At 50.8% G+C, this 22,219-nt stretch overlaps 8 protein-coding genes across 8 annotated transcripts; 2 read left to right on the top strand and 6 right to left on the bottom strand.

Moving 5' to 3' along the window:
- Window positions 1-1,243: 1,243 nt before the first annotated feature.
- On the top strand, window positions 1,244-2,320 carry ALTATR162_LOCUS3114 (uncharacterized protein; the record flags this gene model as incomplete). Its single annotated transcript, XM_043310720.1, has 3 exons — window positions 1,244-2,001; window positions 2,053-2,225; window positions 2,283-2,320. The coding sequence occupies 3 exons, from the start codon at window positions 1,244-1,246 to the stop codon at window positions 2,318-2,320; spliced, it is 969 nt and encodes a 322-aa protein (XP_043166655.1).
- A 176-nt stretch (window positions 2,321-2,496) lies between these two features.
- On the bottom strand, window positions 2,497-3,123 carry ALTATR162_LOCUS3113 (uncharacterized protein; the record flags this gene model as incomplete). Its single annotated transcript, XM_043310719.1, has 1 exon — window positions 2,497-3,123. The coding sequence occupies one exon, from the start codon at window positions 3,121-3,123 to the stop codon at window positions 2,497-2,499; it is 627 nt and encodes a 208-aa protein (XP_043166654.1).
- Window positions 3,124-3,462: 339 nt separating this feature from the next.
- On the bottom strand, window positions 3,463-3,867 carry ALTATR162_LOCUS3112 (uncharacterized protein; the record flags this gene model as incomplete). The annotated part of the gene is made up of 1 exon (XM_043310718.1): window positions 3,463-3,867. One exon carries the CDS (start codon window positions 3,865-3,867, stop codon window positions 3,463-3,465), a length of 405 nt encoding a protein of 134 aa, XP_043166653.1.
- Window positions 3,868-4,329: 462 nt separating this feature from the next.
- ALTATR162_LOCUS3111 (uncharacterized protein) lies at window positions 4,330-5,713 on the bottom strand (the record flags this gene model as incomplete). Its single annotated transcript, XM_043310717.1, has 4 exons — window positions 4,330-4,782; window positions 4,831-5,175; window positions 5,221-5,637; window positions 5,687-5,713. 4 exons carry the CDS (start codon window positions 5,711-5,713, stop codon window positions 4,330-4,332), a joined length of 1,242 nt encoding a protein of 413 aa, XP_043166652.1.
- A 610-nt stretch (window positions 5,714-6,323) lies between these two features.
- ALTATR162_LOCUS3110 (uncharacterized protein) lies at window positions 6,324-7,827 on the bottom strand (the record flags this gene model as incomplete). Its single annotated transcript, XM_043310716.1, has 2 exons — window positions 6,324-7,195; window positions 7,248-7,827. 2 exons carry the CDS (start codon window positions 7,825-7,827, stop codon window positions 6,324-6,326), a joined length of 1,452 nt encoding a protein of 483 aa, XP_043166651.1.
- Window positions 7,828-8,807: 980 nt separating this feature from the next.
- ALTATR162_LOCUS3109 (uncharacterized protein) lies at window positions 8,808-9,908 on the top strand (the record flags this gene model as incomplete). Its single annotated transcript, XM_043310715.1, has 5 exons — window positions 8,808-8,810; window positions 8,861-9,139; window positions 9,208-9,680; window positions 9,791-9,831; window positions 9,883-9,908. The coding sequence occupies 5 exons, from the start codon at window positions 8,808-8,810 to the stop codon at window positions 9,906-9,908; spliced, it is 822 nt and encodes a 273-aa protein (XP_043166650.1).
- Window positions 9,909-14,350: 4,442 nt separating this feature from the next.
- ALTATR162_LOCUS3108 (uncharacterized protein) lies at window positions 14,351-17,977 on the bottom strand (the record flags this gene model as incomplete). Its single annotated transcript, XM_043310714.1, has 4 exons — window positions 14,351-16,873; window positions 16,922-17,461; window positions 17,513-17,663; window positions 17,718-17,977. The coding sequence occupies 4 exons, from the start codon at window positions 17,975-17,977 to the stop codon at window positions 14,351-14,353; spliced, it is 3,474 nt and encodes a 1,157-aa protein (XP_043166649.1).
- Window positions 17,978-19,094: 1,117 nt separating this feature from the next.
- Window positions 19,095-21,967, bottom strand: ALTATR162_LOCUS3107 (uncharacterized protein; the record flags this gene model as incomplete). The annotated part of the gene is made up of 5 exons (XM_043310713.1): window positions 19,095-19,990; window positions 20,042-20,901; window positions 20,950-21,185; window positions 21,235-21,493; window positions 21,546-21,967. 5 exons carry the CDS (start codon window positions 21,965-21,967, stop codon window positions 19,095-19,097), a joined length of 2,673 nt encoding a protein of 890 aa, XP_043166648.1.
- Window positions 21,968-22,219: the final 252 nt, after the last annotated feature.

Genomic DNA, 22,219 nt, shown 5'->3' with positions numbered 1-22,219 from the left:
ATCGCTCAACTGACCACCAACTCTTCCTTCCGCAATTGAGAAAACATAACCTACGCCCTCCATGGTTGAGCAGCAAGAGCTGGTCGACACCGTCGCGCACCATTTTGATTGGCCACGCCTGGGTGTCATTACAGTCGGCACTGTAGCCGCCATTGCTTTGTTTATCTGGGGTACTTTAGCTTTGACAAAGGACAAGTGTCGACTGACCCAGGGGACGGCCATGCCACGAACCTACCCACTGCCAATGTGTACATCGTCGGAGTTCTCGACAAAGCGCGTCTTTGTCCTCATTTTTACAGCCTAGCGGGATCTTACTGTACCCCGTCCCTTCCGAGATGCTGTCGTCGGCCTACGGAGCAGAACATCCTGCGCTCCACAGGCTTTCTTCTATCGCTTTCCCTTCACGAGCTCATACTCGTATATCACTCGAGCACGCTCATGTTGGCGGCAACGACAATTACGACGTGGCTCTGTTCAGCATCAAGCATCCACTCGTGACCATCGAAACCACCAAGCTCATTGACGTCAACACACAAACGAGAGCCTTTGCAATTCCGTTGAGACGCTTCCACGATATGACGAGCCACCATCGTACAAATCGGATAGTGGCTTCCAGCATGCAGCCTAGTATTTGTTTACTCAACCTTCGTAGTGTGCGATGGATTCTCATCTCGGATTCAACGCGCCACCATGCTTAGTCTCCGACTTTTCCGGTCGTATTAACGCGAGTGGGAGAGATTGGCCGGGTTTAATGCTGCTGAAATGGGCACTGTGGAGGAAATACTTGCTATGCAGTTGTCTGCACAGGTTGTAGCACTTTTAATCGATATCTATTCATTACATCGTCCAACAAGAATAGCACGCTTTACGCCCCACATACAAATGCTACGGATTGTGGAGTGCAATACTGACAACATTCCTAACGGGTAGATTGAAGTCGCACAACATTCGGTTGAGACCCGGTGGGTGCAACTCCCGGACCCCACTACAATCAGCCTGAGATTAACTCTATACTCAACAACATCCAATTGTGGATCAACTGCTAGCAACAGCAGACAGTAGTGGGAAGGAAATGTATAGACATGACTCGGTTCTTCTGTTACGTCTTCTCAGCTTTACCCAAACTTCATATTTTGCTATCGCTATGATTTCTTTCACGATCACAGAAATGTGGGTGACACTTGCTCTCTTTCTGTCTCTCCTCAGTCATGTCTCTGGACAACCCCCTTTCAACATCCCACCCATGCTACGCTTTCAATGTTCGCAACTTGTCGTTGAGCGCCTGGACCCTCTCGTGAATCCTAACAGCATCCCATCCCCACATCTCCATCAGATCGTTGGCGGAAACTCTTTTACCGCTTTCATGCCGCCATCCACGCATGACCTCGTCAACGCCTCTACATGTACCAGCTGCACCTTTTCCGAAGACTTCTCAAACTACTGGACAGCAGTCCTATATTTCCGCGCACGCAATGGCACATACAAAAGAGTCCCGCAGTTCGTTAGTGAGGGGCTCAAGGGCGAGGGAGGCATCACCGTATACTATACGCCGGACACAAAGAATCAAACAGACGTTACAGCCTTCCGGCCCGGGTTCCGCATGCTGGTCGGCGATGCAACAGCAACATCTCTCTCCTCTGCGCGCAAAGTATGCTATCGATGCATGCCAGCAACTGGCGATCACAATCACCTTAACTGCGCAGCTCCAGATGCTCAGACGCTTCCTACAGGGTTCTGCCCTGGTGGTATACGCTCTGTCATCACCTTTCCAACTTGTTGGGATGGCATAAACCTGGATTCTCCAGATCACCAGAGCCATGTGGCTTATGCGAACGGCTCGCTGGAAACTGATGTTGGCCCTACGGGGAAGTGCCCAGAAAGCCATCCTGTCACTATACCACAAGTCATGTATGAGGTTATGTGGGACACAAGGATCTTCAATGATGAGGAGTTGTGGCCTGAGGATGGAACACAGCCGTTTGTGCTTAGTACTGGAGATCAGTGAGTCAACTTTTACTTCTAGTGCGTCACGTCTAACCACGTGGTCAACAGGCACGGCTTTTCGCAGCATGGTGACTATGTGTTTGGCTGGAAGGACGACTCGCTCCAACACGCTATGAATGCGCGCTGCACCGGTGATGCTTGTTCAGTGCTGGCGATGCAGACTACAGAGGAGGCGATGAGATGTACTATACCACGGACTGTTGATGAGAACATTGATGGATGTAAGTTCATGTACTGTACTGCTGCGCAATTTTCGATTAGCTGACAATTCGGCGTAGGGTTGACCGAACTTCCGGGAGGCCTCATGGGGATGTGATAAGAGGCACAGTACAGAGTCCTAGGATGTCGCGATCGAATCTAATTATTACATAGTTCCTGGTGATAGAAGAAGCGTAGCTCAAGCGACCGCCGTGTATGTATCTTCTGCAATCTCCAACGCTCGTACTAGCCATTGTACCAATGCACCACGGATTCTGCCGCCAGTGATCAACGCTATGCTTGCGTGTATTTTCTTAGCCTTGCTGCGCGTGACAAGGATAAGATTGTGATAGTCGAACAGTACCATGGAGTAGCATCCTCGCTGCTGCCCAAGCAACAGCATGCTTTAAGTAGTGGCTTCGCCGTGCGCACAACACCCTCGTCATTCGTGAACGTGAGGTCTCTGTTTCTCAGTCCCCAATCGCCGGGTACAATAGTGTCGGCGGAAGCAAATTGAAGAATGCCGATGAACTCTTTGGAACGATCCACAGGCCTTCGTACGTACCAAACGAGGGCGTCGGGAACGAGGCTAAAACTATGTTTGAGTTGATCGCCGCTGTGCTCTTTGCCGATTAAGATTAAAAGATCGATTAGTGGTTCTTGAGAAGATGTGCGGACACTGGTGGCTGTGGCAATATCGTGACCATCGACTATAGGAAGGGGGTGGTTGTCGACCGTGACGACCTGTCCATCTTGTGTAGTGTACATCATGAACTCAGATCCACCGAATTTGACCTTGATGTGGAACAGAGGCTCGAGGTCGATATGATCATCGTTTAGGAATCTTTGCGGAGGAATACTCACCCCCAAGGCCTCCACACCCGAGTCTTCTAACGTGTATCCCGTAAGTGGTTTCAACATCTTGACTTTAGCTTTCCTGATCGCGTCGCCCAACCAGATGATGAGCTTGGAGCGAACTTCATCCTGCCAACCGACCGCTACGAGAGTACCCTTCCTGAGTTCCGGGTAGAACGTGAACAAAACGATATCTTCACCGTCGTAGAAACCAACGTGACAACATGCGTGTTTTTCTTGGATAACATGGCCTATGCATAACAGCTTTTCACCACGCTCCCCAAAAAGTCCCGCGCAACTATCATGATTGTTCTTGCCTTCCTTGCCCAGTATCTCAAGTCTCCCGTCAGGCGGCGTTAAGATAAGTAAAGCGATAGGTTCGAGCACGTCGTCTGCCTTGGTGGATCAGACCATTGTGTGGGAGTTTTCGTCAAGGTTGGCCAAGAAGCGAATGCGTTCGCCGTAATGCTCTTTGAGTATGTTGTTGGGCACAGCTATGAGCTTCTCCATGGTGGATATGAGACCGGGAGGACTGATGGTCTCTTCATCTGATTCCGAGTGGGCCTTGGTACTGGTATCGTCAGACTTGACTGGATTCCTGTCGCGATTCTTCGGCACACTAATATCGGTGGGCAATTCCAATGGCGCAACTGGGCTATCCTCAGCTCCTGCGGAAACATTCGCGATCTTCCCTGTTGAAGTATCTTCCATATGTGTTTCCGGTTCGGTGTCTGCGGATGTGTGCAATCCGGATAAATCTTTCTTCGTATCTGGTTGTGTATCTAGTGCAACTTCCATAGCGCGCGCCATTTCCGTAAGGTAGCATCGGGTGGGTTCGGGTTGGGTTGAAGACATGATGCAGACGGTGATGATGATGAGAAGTTAGAGATGGCGAGCGAAGGTGAGGCTGTAGAATTTGATTCCACAAGTGCAACGATTGCTATAAATCGACTGATCACTAAAGCAATTCTTGCGTGTTGGAAGTTTTTTGTCAAGCCACTCAATTGCAACTTTACGTCGGGTTGGGTTGTATTCGATACAGCGTATTGGGGGGTGAACATCATTAAACATAACAACTAAGTAAGTATGGCCTGCGTGGGCCATAACGGGAACGTGTGAGGGCGGCTGCTGGCACGGACGGAGGTTTGGGGAAAGTTGTTAGCACCGTATTCTGATGATTTAAGGCAGTCAGGCTCCTCACCACTGCATACTGCCTACCTATCTTCGGGATGAGTGCGCTTGCCATGAAGATCTATCAGTAATGACGCCCACCTACCAACCCCGAGCATTCGCAATGGCGCGTCTCCCAGTTTCGACCAGATCGAAATCAATGTTTAGCCACCGCTTTCCTGACTCTTCCGGCCTCGGTAGCGACATGCCATCTTCCATTGTTCTCTTTTCCAGCTTTGGGAAGCAGAGCCATAGTACTAAAAGTACTGCGAGAACGGCCAGAATGATGGGCTGTAAGACACCAAGACCCTTTGCTTGAGCTAGCGAACCAATAGCAAAAGGTAGTGCAGCACCTCCGCCGACACCAATTGCGGCGGCAAAGCCTATCGCAGAGACGTGGAGATACGCCGGGAGGGCCTTGGTAGTTGCGACGATAACAGCTGGGAACAGTGGACCAAGGAAAAAGCCTTGTAGTGCGACGAAGATGGCTGATACGTGGAAAGATGGGACAAGCCAAAATATGAGTTGGCATAGAATGGCGATGAAGATGTACACCTGGCATTCTATTAGTTCGTGCATTCGTCTTTCTGATCGTGACCATACCAGGACAGCCAATTTCACGCCAAGCTTTGGTGTAAAGAAACTCAAGACAAGACGACCGGCAGCAATGCCAGTCCAGAATCCAGTCGCGACAATCCCGGACTCGAACTCGCCACCGGCTCGCTCTCGGCGCATGAAGGTTACGATCCAACCCCCAAGCGCACCCCCAGCTCCCACGTAACTGAAAAGGAAGATAGAGGCAACCCAGGTGACACGGCTCTTGAGCGCTTGCTTGAGACGGCCTTCACCCCCTGCGTTCGTACGGGGGTTCTGTTCGCGATAAACCTGGCCTGACCTTGACCGAAAGGCCCAAAGAGATGTTGCAAGCTCAATGGCTGCACCACCAAGCTAGTGAAGGTAAGCAATCGTTCATGATTGGCCGGAGTCACTGACCATGATGTAGTAGAACTGGTACCACTGCCATCCGCGCTTCGCAATTAGACTTGTAGCAGCGAGCGGGCTAAGTAAAGCACCAAGTCCATAGAAACCATGCAAGAATCCTAGGACCTCGTTCGCATTGGCCATGCTCCCTGCCCAGGCATTCCAGGCAGCGTCCTCGACGCCGTTACCAAAACCCGAGAAGATGAATAGGACCACCAGGACGGGGTATGGTGGATGCAGAGCTATGCCCACGTAGGCCACAAGGTGGCAGACGGGTCCGATAAAAGCAATTCCGCGCTGACCAAGATGGACGTGCAGCCAGTTGTTGAGGAGGGCGGCACCAATATAGCCACCCATAGGAGAGAGAAATACGAGCGAAACTACGACATAGGTAAGATCGTAGTACTCTTCAAGATAGGGAATAATGGCCTGCATAAGGTTAGCATCATGACTAAATTGGCAAGATGGTACTGCTTACACCATAGGCGGCATCATTTGCGCCCATGATAATAAAGGCGAATAGAATGGAAAGTGTGCGGTATACATTGGCCATCGGATGGTTCCATCGTTCAACTACCGAAACTGTCGTTGATGGTTGAGGGAGAAATTCAATCGGATCGATGCCGCTACTTCCTTCGTTACCCAACACACGTTCTCGGTCCCGTACCGCAGCTGTTGCTATAGATTCCAGTTCCACGTTTTCCTGCGAAATAACAGCTGAAGGTGGGTTAAAGGTACTCGCTGATATTTGTGTTGTAGTGTCGGTCGGCGACATGATCAAAGAGCCCGAGTAACGAAGCCGACAGCACGGCGGGGGAGGCTTGTGGATCAAGCAGATTAAGAGCAAAGTTATGGAAAGTGCGTTCTTTGTGCATGTATTATTTATCTCTCTTGTTCCAAGACTACGATGTTTGGCGCATCCATGTCGAAAGCGGAGATGCTTGCGAGGGCTTGCCTGAGAACGCGATCCCACCACAATGTTGGAAATCCGCTAATCTCACGAAAGAATGTATGAGACAAGCTCAGATTTGCTCCATGATTGGTAAAGTCTTATTCTTTCCACTTACACGTGCCTGTACCATCTATTCCTACGCATCGTTTCTGGTTACATTTCTTTACCCTGGGAAAGGATAGACAGCAGGGCTCTTATACCCGTTCGTTCCGACGGCCCTTATGCCGAAGATAACGTTGTCCTTGCTAAGTGGAAGAACGACTGACCCGACCTTGCCAACATCGAGCATACGAGTCCACAAACTCGCTGTAGTGGACCGCCATACTACTTCGTAGCCTGCGACGTCTGTGCTGTTGGAAACAATCCACTTGATACGCGAGTCGTTATCCAAAATTGTTGCATCGATGGTAACGTTGCGTGGCATAGCAGGAGCTTGAGAGAGGGACCAGAGGGTCGCGAGATTGACTTTGCCGACACGTGCTGTGAAATCAAAGTCGACAAATTCGATCAAGTCGCCATATACGGTGCCGTTCTCGGTACGCAAGTCTTGATGCTGATGAGCGAAGTTCTCGTTAGGTTCTGTGTACCGGATCGCTGGGTAACCCGCCTGGAGAAATCCAGTGTGGTCACCTCCGCGCAGGAAGCGATCTAAACGGTAGATGACGGCTACGTTCATGCCGGTGGCGTTATTGGCAGCAACTTCGGCGGAAAAGCGTGCGAGCTCTCGTGCCGGGCTGTCGTTCTCACCCCCAATTTGGAGGCGTCGTGCTGCAGTGACATTGTTCTCGGCAGAAAGAGGAGGAACGCCCTGAGCGAAAGCACGAATAGTATATGGGTCCTTCTGACCACGATCACCGGTTGAAGAACCAACGATATCACAGTTTAGCATACCTTCGACATTCGTGCTGGAGTTCTTGAGGGTTTGAGCGAGATAGGTTGAGCCATATAAGCCCTGTTCTTCGCCGGACACAGCACCGAGAATGATTGTTGATTTCGGCTGGTGCTTAGCAAGAACACGTGCAATCTCCATCGCAACTTTTTCGAAAGTCAGCTAGCGCTCTCTGTAATACACATAGAACGAACGTACTGGCAACTCCACTAGCGTCATCGTTGGCTCCAGGAGAATCAGCTTCGTAATTGAGGACGTCCGTAACGCGGCTGTCCATGTGCCCGGTCATGACATATACTCTTTCTGGATCCTCGCTCCCCTTGGCAGTTGCTAGTACATTGGAGATGTAGACCGGGAAAGGGATTCTGCTAGCTATTCCCTGCAGATAGCTTTGCACCTCGACCGTCATTGTACCGTTGCTCTCTGCGGCGTATTTTCGCATCTCAGAGGCTATCCAGTCTCTTGCTGCATCTATCCCGCGCGTCGAGCTGTTGAATGTAGCGAGTGTGTGGCGGGTTCCAAACGAGACTAATTTGGTGATCGTGGCTTCGATATTTGCTGCGCTGATCTCGCTGACAATGGCTCGCATCTCATCGTCTGGCGCTTGCGGAATTAGCTCCACGCCGACATTTGATGGAGGCCATGCGGCGTTAGCACAGTCGGTGTATGACTCTGCATTGGCTGCCACTGGTAATGGAAGATCGCGACCAAAAAGAACCTCGTGCGCGCAGGCTGTTGACAGCAGCGCACTACCGAATAATGTTGATCGAAGGTACATTGTGGAGACGACGAACAGGTAAGTGTTTTGTGCAATTGTGTACTCGCGGATTAGTGGTCTTATAGTGATTATCTAGATGGCCCGTCGCCTAACGTGCAAGACGGCACGTTATGGCATGGATCCGCATATCGGAAGCAACACCCAACGAACTTCCCATGCTAGTTAGCACACCGGGTCTATGATAAACGCTCCCCATCATATTTTGCGATCTCTTCTCGAGATGCACCTGTTCCGCGGCTCGGCAAGCGTAAATCCCCAGCCTTGCTACATGCCGACAGGGTAGATGCTTACCAGAATAGGCAGGTGGAGTAGAGAAGACGACGTCAACCACGGGACACTGGAAGCTTGAAAACCCCATAGAGAAGCCGATAAGGAGATGAGCGCAGAGTAATGACTAAAGAAAAGGAAAAAGATATTGCCACTAGACAGAGATTGCGAATGTGCCCTGGACGGACATATAGGCACAACAGCCTGCATAGTTAAGTGATGCTGGCATCACAAGAATGCGTCGCAACAGAGGCTTAAGGGCGCCCTAATCTTTGACTTTTGTAGACTTGCGTTTCTGTACCAGTAGTCGCGATGTCGTTGAGGAATCCAGACTGAGGGGTATGGTAGTCCAGGTGCCCCGCGAATTGCTCCGGATGTCGTACATTTGTCGAAAAATGTAAGGACTGGCGGCTTCATACGGTGTTTGGAGGTCAGTCTGAGGTTCATATGTGTCGTAACGGAGTACCCAGATGTCGCACCTTGGAAAGTGAAGGGGTCTCTACTGATGCCGCTAGCGCCGACAGACTAGAGGCTTGGCAATTCACTGCGGGCCCAGCAGTTGAACTTCGCGATGATGCAATGTGTCAAGTCACGAAAGTCTGCCTACAAGGCTGCAACATAACACCGGCTGCTACATACATCGCACTACGTATCAAGCCAATTTGCAGTGCACACAGCTCTCCAAGAATACCCTGCAACTTTTAAATTACACAATGGTTTGCTCCTCCGTTCACATTTGCGCAACACAAACTCACATCGCAAACAGAACGCGCTCTTCAATTCCGCCTTACGGCAATCGACGTCGATACGAAGAGATCTGGACCAGTTTGCCGACTCGGCCGCACCATCACCGCATCTCCAAGCCCAACTGAACGCGTCATTAACTTCATTCGCGCGCACCATCGACGACTACGGCAAGCTTGCGAAGCAAGAGCCTGTACAAACCAAGGCAGAAAAGGCGCATGAGCGGTTGAAGAACTTCCGAGCTGAGCTGGAAGAGTACAGGGCAAACTTCAAGCGGATAAAGAGCGCAAATGAGAATATCGTACGTTTGGATCCGGCGTCCTTGGACCACTAGTCTGCCCCGTAGGCTTCATTGCTGACTAGTAATAGCAAAGTACAGAGGCGCGCACAGAATTGCTAGGCCGCCGTCCGCACAACACAGCTACGCCCGAGAATCCCTACGCACAGCCTAATCTCTCTGCTCAACATTCAGCTTTCGCACCTTCCCAACCCTACAATCCCAACGCCCCCTACCGCCCGAATCCATACTCTGCTGGTGCACCACAAGGCGGTGATTATGATCGCGAGGGTCATGTGCTGAGGGAAAACACCTTCTTCAACAAGACATCTGAGCAGCTAGATGAGTTCTTAGACAGAGGAAGAGCGGTGCTGGGCGATCTGGGACAGCAGAGGGACATGCTCAAGGGCACACAGAGGCGGTTGTACACCGTTGCAAACACCTTGGGTATTAGTGGCGATACAATACGCATGGTCGAGAGGAGAGCGAAGCAGGATAAGTGGATTTTCTGGGGTGGAGTAGTAGTTTTCTTCTTGTTCTGCTGGCTGGTCATCCACTACTTGAGGTGATGGCATAGTTACAGCGAGTAGTACTGGGCTTGACATATTCCTAGAGGCTTAAGGGGCATTGTTCGGATTAGCGAGGCGTATGGAGCATAGTGAACATCACAAGTAGCTGTAATTCTTTGCGCAACAACTGGATACAACAACGCAGCTGTAAGTTCGTAAAGAGACTCATGCCACTTTGAGTCTAGCTAACTGCTCCAGCTGCAAACAAATGTACCCTAGCATGACTTGGTCATGGTAGCAGAACCACCCACATGCACGCAGCTCGCGCACAATGACGACGATATGCAGTCATAATTCTATCGAAGCTTCAGATTCAGAACAGATAGTCGAGCTTTCGATCAATGTTGTCAATCTTCATGTTCATCTCTTCCTGCTGATACTGCAGTCTTCCGACCTCGTCGAAGTATTCGTTCGGCCGAGCCCATGGGTATGCGATTTGAAGGTGGCGATGACGACGATGGTACAGACGAGGACAACCGACACGCAGAGATCGATCCTGCAAAGAGGCAGCTGGGCCTTCAAGCATCAGCGGTACTCTTTCTCGTTGATTGTTGAGGAACGGGTAGTGTTGCGCTTCCATCATCGATCGCATCATCATTTCAGCGCGTGGGTCGTACCACGCAGGCTGCAGCCTCAGCCTGTATACTCTGTTGGCAACTCCGGAGAAGCAATGTAACAGCTCCATGAGGGTACGGCTGGCCACTAAGTCCTGTAATACAACGACGCCTATGCACCATTCCTTAAACAAGTCAGGTTCTTCACTATGAACGATGTCGTAAACATAACGCCGAAGGAAACCCACTATGGATCCCGATAGGGCTTGCGATTGAGTGAGGCGCGCCAAGAGGCAAAATACCAGAAAGCCCTGCCTGGTGCGACGAAGATCCGTGTTTGCACATTCCAAGTCCTTGCTGAGACAATCTTCCATACTTCGATACAAGCGTGTTCCAACTGGAAAGGCGGCAAAAGGAGTTGGCGCCAGGCGTGTCAGGAGTTCGTCAAGGCCCTTTACGATCGTGTCGGATGTGATGTTATACGACAACTGGCTACCGAAAACGTCTGCCATCAGCGAGATCATGTACCGGGCGTCAAATCTTCGGGAATGAGCTAGACTGTGGTGGATCCCTGGAAGCCATTTCTGCAACTCACCCAGGCTGGGTTTGAGCACTATATCACGATCGAGACGTATTATGGCGATGTTCTCCATAAATCGACCTCATGCGTTTTGGGATCTGGCGCTGACAACTAAAGAGGGAAACGTGGTGCTACAGCAACGTCGAAAGATTTTCCAACAATCCGCTGGCATCTTTATACATCAACGATCGGTGCGCGCTAAGATCGATCCTTTTGTCACTGCGATCGATTCCTAGCCAGACGAGTGCGTTGAAGCGTCACAGACGTTTGCTTCGATAGCGTGCGTGACCGCCCCATAATATCGTAGCCAACCACTGCCGACGCCCTGGCCCGGCTTGGCCCAGCATCACTGCAATATGACAGTGCGGATCGTCTTACACCATTAGTATACAAGTATGCAAGAGTGGGTTCTATGTGCAATACGCAGGGTGTAATTCTCAATGGACATTGATGGTACGCGATCCATTTCGCCTTTAAGAGTCTGGGCTTACAGGCCACTACAAGGATGGCAGAGTATGCCCAGTCAGCCAATTAAGGCTTCCGCCTATCAAAGCACAAGCTATGAAAGTTGTATAGGAGTCACTACAGGACTCTGAAGCAGGCCGTCAATGCAACAACTCGCTAAAGCACTCAAATGTACCCGAAAACATAAAAAGCCTAGAGGCTAATCGCCAAAAGACACCCCAATAATCAATTCCATTCTCGCATTACTTGTTGGACCGACCGGGCTCTCCCAAATCTTTAGAATTGGATCGTCAACGCCGGCAGTCGGATGTTCGCGGTTTTGTCAAGCGGCTAATCACCCAGACAGCCCACTCCAGATTGGCAGATTAATGCGTCCTTTGGTCAGGACCCAAGAAGCGTTTCTTTTGTTCAGTAATAATAGCCAGCAAGTAGAAGATCCAGCTTCCCGTCGACATTGCCCAACTTCATGCTCATTTCGCTTTGTTGGTATTGGAGGTTGTTGAGTTCCTCGAAGTAGTCGTCTCTCGGATATCCGACGGGGGAAATTATTGGCGATGGCCAAGCCGAATTAGAATACGTGGGGATAGCGAGACGCATGTCTGGGTTATGGCGACGTCGGATCGCAGGTAATGATCGAGATCTGTGACCTGACCATGGCAATGCTAATGCGCGAGGAGATCGGCCGCGATGTAAGCCGACATATGGAATCATTGCGAGGGCTCCGGGGTCAATTCTTGCAGGCCCTTCCATCAGCTCCCGGATTTTTTCGAAGGCTTTGTGCCAATCTCCTTCATATCTCGGCGACTCCTTTTGCGATATCAAATGGGCGTTTGTAAGCCAGAATTGAGATAGCACCTCGGCCAGTGGAAAGGATTCGTGGTCGAATGCTAGATACGCCAGGATAATGAACGTGTGTCGTAAGTTTCGGAGGCCTTTGGCTTCCCAAGCGGTCCGGACACCTGTCGCTAAGTGATTCCGCAGAACTCTAGCAACACACATTTGCGTCTGATCTCCGACGATGCTTGAATAATTCCCAAGTTGTGCGAGCAACTCTAATAGCGTTTGTTTAACATCGTGTTTCTTGATACCATAACGTTCATGGACATGATTGTTGAGTTCGTCCACTAAGTCATTCCCGTCAATCCAGTGCCTATGCGACAGATGGGGAAACCAAGTGTGAAGTGTTTTCGTATCCATATTGACAAGGTCGTGTCCAAAATAGATCTTCATTCTTCGAACCGCTGGGTTTTGAGTATGGTGGGTCGATAGGCAATGTATGCACGAGTGTTGTCTGATCGTTGCTTTGGCAAGAGGATTGGTTTCGCAGGAAGACTGTTTTTGACATGTAAGTCAGGCACTATATACGCATGAAGTGCCGGTGAAAGCGCCATGGCTTGACGCGCTCAGTGACCCGCCTCAAAGGCTTTGTTGGTACCCTGCGCCGCCTAGATGTGTCACAAGACCATGAGGATGTTTGCTCGCGATGACGATGAGAGAAACCCCAAAAGCACGCCGATCCAACCAATTTCCGACTTACTGTAGTATCGAAGACACGTCAGCTAATGGTTCCGGAGATGGGTTCAAACTGTTGAGAACCTATCAAGCATACGGTGTCCGCCTTACTAGCAACATTCGCCCAGCGGTGTGCCTTGTGCTACGACCTGATGTGACGTTGTTGTATACATCTGCAACGGACCGACAGGCAGCGAGTCAGCTTCGTCGATCTCATTCTCTTGGGGCTCATCGAAGCGTACACCTGTAGAGAAGACGCCATTCCCGTTGATGCATTAGATCAGATTGGCTAGGATTAGTGCGCGATCTCAACGAGAGTTTAGTCTGCGTATGAATGTTGAAGGATACACTGTACATCCCAGCAGACTCGCTTTCAACAACTCCAACTATGACCCTACGCACAAACAAGTTACACGATTGCTACACTGGCGCTCTGAGTCCAAGGCGGTTTTCAAGGCTTAGTGTAATAACGATCAGCATGAGTCGAGCTTTAGGTGAAGGGGCTCCTGTGTCAGAGCAAACTATGATACGATAACGGGCAGATACTTTTACGGTCAGGGGTTGTCCAACGTGGTCTAAAGAATGGCTAGCTAACGGTAGCTGTACCCGTCTCGCCAACATAAGGCTATCACCACTACCAAACCGAATCAGGAAAGCCGAATGGTATACTGGTGAAAATCGGATCTTCCGGCACTGTGATCGTGGCACGAAGTACATCATCTGACTCAGAAGATGTTGAGCCTGCATGATGTCAAAAAGACCATGAGTATCACATGCTAGCCTGCCGTGCCTTCTCCTCTGATACGGTCACAACGACCTTTTTCGTCGTTTCGAGTTCGAAGCTACATCATGACTCTATTTCATCTGACTACACCCAAATACGCACACTACGACCACAGCTTTACACATACGAGTATCAAAACAAATACAATCACTCAACGTACCCCAATACGCACGTTTAAGTAGCCAGGCTGTCCAAAATGGAGGAACAAGCGTCGAGATATCATGAAGGAAGTAACGACGATCTCGTCAGGTACCATCCTGAGCATGGTGTAAAATCACGTGTCACTGACTGCGCCTATTATCAAGGCCAAATGACTGCGGGTGGCACGCTCTTTCGTCCGATCGGCGACTCAAACTGCAACCAGCTTGAAACAGGACATGGCCATACAAAACTGAAGACTATACTACTGCCAGCAACTGTGTTGATGTCGCAATCAAGTGATAGGTACCTCATGCATACCAACAACATGGCTAGGACTGAAGCATCGATTCTATATAATCATGCGCGATCGGGCGCTCACTACTGGGTCAAGAAAACCCTAACCCATAGCGCAGTTATCTCAAAACACTGTCAGCATACACAGGCTGGGGCGATCACACGACTCCGGACGTGACCGTCAGAGCCGACGACAATAAGCAAGGCACAGCGCACAAGAACTAGAGAGGTAATCAAAAGAGTCATGTACCAATTCATCTATAAATCCAATCATGGGAATCATACAGCAAACACCATGACGCCAAACCAGAGGTGCCCTAAAAACACAACCAGAGGCTACCAGTCCAAGCCCCCAGCGCCTCTTTCTCCACCAGTAAGTATTTGTGCCGCTTTTGCCTTTTCTCCCAACCCATTCTCAAGATGGGAAACCTGCATACCCTTCCTGCCCTTCAACTGCATCCTCTGTAGCTTCTTATCCAGCGCAACAAACGGGTCCTCCGTTTCACTCTTCTTAATCTTGAATTTACTCGTACCGAGCACACTGTCCAACTCCTCCACACTAGGCAACTTGACATACAGCCACCCGTCACCGCGCTCCTCGATAGGAAAGACGGCGATGTTGACGCTCTCGTCATTCGCACATTTGCCTGCGTTGTCTCCAGAGAGTTCGTAGTTGCGCTTGTGGTACGGGCAGCTGACCCATAATTTGTTGTTGGCGAGATCGTCGCCGATGAGACCATCGGAGAGGACGAAAGCACGCTTGTGTGGGCACATTTGCTGGGTGCAGTAGTATTTACCACGAACCTTGAAGACGGCGAGCTGGGTGTCGCCGCGCTTGATGGCCTTGCTGTCACCTGTGTCGGCGTCTTTGAACTCTTCAGCTTTGACGAGGGGCTGCCAGGATAATTCTGTCCATTTTGTGCCGCGGAAGTCTTCCGTGATAGAGTCTTTAGGCCAGTAAGAGGGGCGTTCTTGACCACGCTCTTGGGTGGGTTCGATAGTGTCGACGATAGTTTCGGATGTGTTTGCAAATTGGGAGAACCAGGACCGCTTCTTGGGGTCCTTAAGTACTTCGGTCCATTCGCAGAAGAAAGTGCCGACAAGGTCCTCCATTTGCTTCTCTAAATCTGCGCAGATGCCTAGCTTGTCTTCGAGGATGACCTCTTGAAGGTACTTGATGCCACCGGGCAGGTTCTCCATCCAGCGCGCTGTCCGTTGGAGCTTGTCGGCTGTGCGGATGTAGAAAGAGAGGTAACGGTCGAGAATGGGGACCACGTCGTCTGGTGGCACGTCCTTTGCGAGGAGTTCCGAGTGTCGAGGTTTCGCACCACCGTTACCGCCTACGAAGATGTTGAAGCCTTTCTCAGTAGCGATGAGACCAAAGTCTTTGTTCTGTGCCTCAGCGCACTCGCGTACGCAGCCAGATACTCCACCCTTGATCTTGTGGGGTCCACGGATGGACTTGTAGCGCTCTTCTAGACGCACAGCCATGCCTACACTGTCGCCGATACCGAATCGACACCATGTAGTTCCGACACACGACTTGACTGTCCTTAGTGACTTGGCGTATGCGTGACCAGACTCCATTCCACCGTCGATGAGCTCTTGCCAAATATCGGGAAGATCTTGTTTCCGCGCACCGAACATGTCGATACGCTGACCACCCGTGATCTTGGTGTAGAGGTTGTACTTCTTCGCGACGGTACCGATGACAATGAGCTTCTCTGGGGTAATCTCACCACCAGAAACCCTTGGAACGACCGAAAATGTACCGTTGCGTTGAATGTTGGCCAAAAATCTGTCGTTGGTATCCTGTAGACCCCTGTTGTTGACCTCCAGCAGATGCTTGTTGTACAGCGAAGCGACGATGTTTCCAATAGTTGGTTTGCAGGCCTCGCAACCCAAGGAGTTCGGATCTTTCCCAGCTTCCTTCATGACAGCGGCAAAGTCCTTCAAGCCCTTCACATAGATGATGTTGAAGAGATCGGCGCGCGAATATTCGAAGTGTGGGCAGATATGGTTCTTGACTTCGTTACCCATGGAAGCCATGGTCTTGTTGAAGATGGTTTGCACGAGCGGCATACAACCTCCGCATCCGGTACCGGCTTTGGTGCAGGACTTGACGTCGCCAATGCTCTTGCATGTTCCATCTTTGGTAGCGTTGACAACGTCGTCTTTGGTGACGTTGTGACATGAGCAGATTTGGGTGTCGCCGGATAGATCTGAACCATCATCGTCGCCCTTTTGCGCACCAACAATGAGCTCGCTTGGCGCCATCTCCAGCTGCTTTTGGTTCTTCACCATCGGCACGAGCTTTATGTAGTCTTTCGTATCCCCAATCATCATGCCACCCAACAAGTACTTTCCATCCATAGTGAACAGATACTTCTTGTACACCTGCTGGAACGGGTCCTTGTAAGTGAGAGCCTTGACCGGTGGTGGTGCCGGTCCATCCGTCAAGTTCTTGACACGGTCTCTCGGCGTCGCTCCGTTGGCTTCCTTCTTCTCAGCTCGTTGTCGTCCAGGCATGTTCTTTGGTCCATCGCGGTCTGCGAAGAAATCACCAAAACTTGCGACTTCAACACCCAGCAACTTGAGCTTGGTGCTAAGATCGGGGGCTTTGAACTTTCGGGGAGCATGCGCTTTCGCTTGAGTGAGGTTGAAGGCAAGGACGTCTGCCATCTCGACACCAGGAGCGATAAGACCAAATGTTTGGTTCTCCCAACTGGCGCATTCGCCTACGGCGTAGATATCAGGCTGTGAGGTTACTAGATCGGGTCCGACCACGATACCACCTCCTCTATCGGCGCATTTGATACCTGCTTTTCGGGCGAGCTCGTCTCGTGATTTGATGCCGATCTGCTAGAGTCAGTCTCCACCACTGGTCCACGGTCCAGGAGTACTTACTGCAAAGCATATGCAGGAGCACTCCATCTCCTCACCATCCTCAAATACAACTCCCTTGACGAAGTTATCTTCCGTGGTCAAGATCTTGCCCACTCTCTTGCTAAGCATAACATCCAGGCCCAACGCCCGCACTTGCTCAACAACCATGCCACCTGCATCGCCATCTAGTTGTCTCGACAAAACCCATCGATTTCGCTCAATGAGCTTCACTTTTGCGAAATCTTCAAGATCCATCATCGCATGTGCGGCTTCTAGGCCTAGCAGACCACCCCCGACTACAGCGCCTGTTGTACCTTTCCTTGTTGAGGAAAAGTCGATGAGTCTTTGCAGGTCTTCTATTGTGCGGTATACGAATACGCCATTTGCGTCGTGGCCAGGTGTGTGTCGTGGAAGAAGGGCGTCGGATCCTGTTGCCAAGACTAAGATGTCGTAGGGTACTGTTTCGCCGGATGAAGTCTTGACGTTTTTTTCAGCAGAGTTGATCTCGGTAACGAGGGTGTTGAGATGATAGTTCAATGAGCCTTCGGGCATTGACGCATACTACGCTCGAATTAGCTGTGAACACAATTCCTTGAGTATGGCCAAACGCACCCATTCCTTAGGGTTGAGATATAAGTTCTCAACTTTCCGGTGTTGGAAAAAGCTCGTCAGGCCGACGCGGTTGTATGCAAGATGTGGCTCCTCGCCAATGACTATAATGTCGTACTCTCTCCGCTTCACGTCGTACTTCATAAGTTTCTCGCTAGAACCAGGTTAGCGTCTTCTTCTTCTTCAGTTCAAAACACCGCTGACTTACATGAATGCAATGCCCACCATACCCAACCCAGCAACCACAATCCTCTTCCGTGGATGTTGGTCGTTGATTTCGCCCTTCTTCTCTAGGTCAGCTACCTTCTCAGGCAGCTTGTTGGCTTCCGCATCATTCCACTCTGCGTTTGATATGTTCCCGTCTTTCGATCCCCATGTTGCTGTGATGTGACGGTCGCCTGGTGGTGAATGTGATTCGCCAGATGAGGGCTCGATGCCTTGTGTGATGATCGGCTCTGTCTCGGCCATGGTGTGTGGTTTGAGGTTATTAAAGCCTTGGGTATCTAATGCTACAGTGAAGAGTTACGTATAAAGCAAGTAGTCGTTCTGGTACACTCAGTCAAGAGGGCACACGATGACACCGCTGTCTGAAAGTGTAAAGCGTGACGATTACTCTACGATGAGAGAGTGTGAGACTTGAGAGGGGTGGGTTGCAAGAAGACAAGAAACAGTCCCAACGAGTAAGATCAATGCTTTGATTCAAAGACCTCAACACCCGTAAGTTACAACTCCGTGGCGCGACATCTCCCGCAAGCTCACCCAACACGCTCCATTCCTCCCGCGCCAACCATGACGCCGCACTTCTCATAGATAGCCCAACTGGCAATCGAACCACTCATTTCCCAATCACGCGTGCCCCGCGGTGTTTACGGAAATGCATCGTAACGTAGCGGGGTTCTATCATCCCCCATGCCGCCGCACAGGGCCTGCAGAGCGCGTCCTAGCTCCCGTTCGGCGGCAGGCTGCCAGGAGATGTATGAGACGACAAGGGTACAAAAGCGCGTCCAGTCAAACAATTGACATTTTTCATTATCGTACAGAAACACTGCAGGGAACGTGTTCTCCGTGGAGATTAAGACAGTTCGTGTGATGTGGGCTCTTTGTGGAGACGCATCGAGTGGCTGGATGTTCCTTATCGCAAGCTAGCCGGCTTGGCGACAGGGACCCTGGCCCGCTTCGTTATCAGGGTTATCTTGGGACGGAGATGCATTTTGGTGTTGTTGGGTTTCCGGAAGATGTCATTACACAGGTGGTGCTTGACTTGGACGATGGGGTGGAGGGTAGGACCGAGATGATCGAGTGAGGGGCGATCTCATGGTGCGCTTATCCTGTGGTGATGGCCTACCTAGGGAAGAGAGATGGCACAGAGACCACCTGGGCATGCTTATACAGTTGTACGGCTGTGAATCTATTGTGGTTTGAATGATCAGAGTGAACAACGTTGTATATGATTCATGGGGAGATAGTCCTATATACACTGAAAAAGAAATCGGAAATATGTGTATCCTGATGCGCTCCCGAGAACTCCATACTCCCTCTAACGATAAATGGCGAACTTCTGAACTGCCTTTGGAAATCCGATGCCTTAAAAGAACATTAACTCCTCATCACTCCAACCCTGCTCGTTCAGCGCCTTGTGTGCGGCTTTTTCCAAAGCCTCTGGCCCGCAAATAAGCACCAGGCTCTCACCCTCATCCCTAACACAATGCTCCTTGAGCAGCGGCGCACCAATTCGTCCCCTCAAGCCTTCCCAATCCTCTGGCCCTTGCGTCAACGTATACAGCAACTTGCACCTCTCTGTATTGCCCCTAGCAAACGCGTCTAGATCCTCCCTGCATAGGATGTCCTCCACTAGGCGGTTGCCGTTGAGCACAGTGCAATACGTAGTATCCTCTTTGTCCTGCATAACAGCACGCAAGACCTGGAAGATAGGCGTGATGCCGCTTCCACCACAGATCATGAAAAAGCGCTTTACCTTCCTCTCCTTGCCATTAACAGCGCAGAGGCCACGACCAAGGTATTCGAACTTGCCGATTGGGCCTTTGAAATCGACCCAGTGACCCGTAGGAATAGAGTCGAGTGCTTTTGTCATCTTGCCACCAGCACGGTCAGGGGTGTCGGCGTAGACTTTGATGAGCACGTCGCAGAATCCTTTTTGTGACGTTTGGCTGATAGGCGTGTAGGAGCGGATTATGGCTTCACGGGTGACGGGGTCGCGGAGGCGGATCATGAGATGTTGGCCGGTTGGGAGACCGAGGGCTTGGTCTTCGTGGTCAAGCTTGAAGCGGAAGATGCGTGTGTCCCAGGAGACCTTCTTCTTGGAATGTAGGAGGGCTTTGCGCCATGTGCGGGAGTCAAGGAAGATGGGCCGCGGTTCGTTGGATTCTGGGACGTGTTCGCCTTCTGCGAGTACTTTGCGGGATGCATCGTCGAGCGTGCCGATGTGGTAGTCTGGCATCATGGCTTTTGCCGTTTCGCTATCTGCTTTCTGTTAGTTGATGTTCTCACACGTCATGTCACTGCAAGACTTACGGATCGCCATGAACTCGTCCGTGGCGTCTAGGCCTGCGGCGCTCACGATGCTCTGTGCACCACCAGGGTGACCTTCAAGGAAAGCAGTACCGTCATAAACTTCGCCGTTAACGACGAACCATGGGTTCTCGACCTTGTCATGCTTCCGTAATTCATCGATATCAATGACCTTGTCGACGCCATCCTTTGTCATCTTGATCTCTTTTGCCTCCTCAATAGCGGCATGCTCCGGCTCTTCACCACCAATCTTCTCGCCCCAGTAGCCATTAGTGAGATTTCCGCCAGTCTTCTTGACGCGCTCCATCCAGCCACCAGGCATCAGCGCGGGCTGTGTCGGATGCTCGAAGCGAAGCGTATCATCTTCTTTGTGTATGACGATCCGAAACCAAGGGTTGTTCATCATACCCAGCACACTCCAGTACATATCTCTTGGTTGAACGCACATCGCTTCGTCCATCACCCGCACCACAATGTCATCCGCCTCTTTCAGCTCGGCGGTGGCAATCTCTATGTTCCAGAAACACCAGCAAAAGCTCGTCTCGCGCCAGTCCATGTCCAGTCTTGCGCCGTATAGCTGTTGATTTTCGAAACCCCGGTACTTGTCTTCTGCGTAGTTGATCTTTGCAAGTCGCCATGTTTTTCCTTTATCGAGAGAGACTTCGCAGCGTGTCACACGTCGTCCGCCGCCACTGTAGGCATAGCCACGAACGTTGTATGATCCAGGACTCGAAGAAAGGGCCAGTTTCTCTTCGTGTGCGGGGCATGCAATGGCCGAGTTGGGTGACAGATCATAGATGGCGTAGCGATCATCCATCCACCATTTTGAATTCTTTGCTGCTTCATCTGGGTCGACCGTGGTTCTGTAAGACGTCAGTCTCGCGATATCCCTGAGGTTGAAGGCTACCTACGGTAGTACCCGGTTGTCGTAGATGTGATACCAGTTGTCGCTAGGCTCAGCCGTGATAATCAGCTTTTTCAGCCACTTCACGCTTCGACCTCCGATCTGTCCCGGTATCACAGCTCTCAACGGTTTGCCGTGATCAGGTCTCAGCATCTCACCGTTCATCTTATGCGCCAACATAATTCCGCGGTTTGGATCCATGACCCAGTTGAGCTTCACAGAGGTACCATAGTATCCATTAGGCTGTGCATAATGTTAGTTGTTGTACTTTGACCAACAACATGTGACTTACAAGTTTGTCAGCACCTTCCATGCACACGTATTTTGCTTTCCGTAGTGGCTTCGCTCTCTCAATGATATCTTTCATGACGACACCAGTGAAAAGCGCCGTTGATAAGCCGGCGGGGCCCCACGAAAAGCCCTTGCTCTTCCTAACGACATTCTGCTCTTTCCGCCTGTTACCAGCACAGACCAAAGTGACAGGGTACGTGACGTTCTCGTATTCTTCCAGCAACTGCCGCAAAGTGATTTTGAGGGGGTTTGCTACTAGACTGTAGGATATTTAGTTTCAAAGCGTCGTTCTGTCGTCAGGCCATAACACACCCTTCAACTGAGAATTCCCAGTCCAGACACTCTGCATCCTGCACTTCAGGGACTGCACCATGGTTCCGCACGTAGAATAGCTCCGGGCTGGTCAAGAAACCCTCGTTGAACAGGTCTGTTAATGGTGCCTCGGTGTTGAAGGGATGAACACCCGTTAGCCGGATTAGTCTCGAATCTCGTGGTACATGCGCATCTGGCGTAGGCTTGTCGACATCCAGAACTTGCGGCGGGGTATTCGCTGGTGGTGGGAGTGGAAAGTCTGGTTCTGATGTCGAAGTGGTAGACTTGGAGTCGTCTCCATTTACGGTCTCTGGTGGCGAGGGCGGTAATTGTATCGAATCTGAGGCGGCATGTGGTTGAGGCTGATGTTGGTGGGCGGGAGGTATGGGTACTCCTGCCATGTTCTGGGTTGCTACGCTCATGATGCAAGAGATGTGGTACCGAAACTTGGGATAGATTCAGCGGATGGTTATAGTGCTTGCCCTAAGTGTGACGACTATTCCAACCGAAAAGTTATGAGATGTTCATCAATTTCTGCTGATGTAGCGAAAGAGATGTTGGTAAAGCAATGTACAGATGAGAACGATTCTGAGGTACTAAGCCAGACTGAATCGGACAAAAGGCAGAGGCCGCAATGGAGGAAATCTGGAATTGCTGATACTAAGTCAAACCCG

The sequence above is a fragment of the Alternaria atra genome (assembly GCF_907166805.1).
Source record: "Alternaria atra isolate CS162 genome assembly, contig: 22, whole genome shotgun sequence".
NCBI classification, from domain to species: domain Eukaryota; kingdom Fungi; phylum Ascomycota; class Dothideomycetes; order Pleosporales; family Pleosporaceae; genus Alternaria; species Alternaria atra.
The sequence above is the reverse complement of the archived record's forward strand: the minus strand, read 5'-3'. Positions and strand labels throughout refer to the sequence as shown.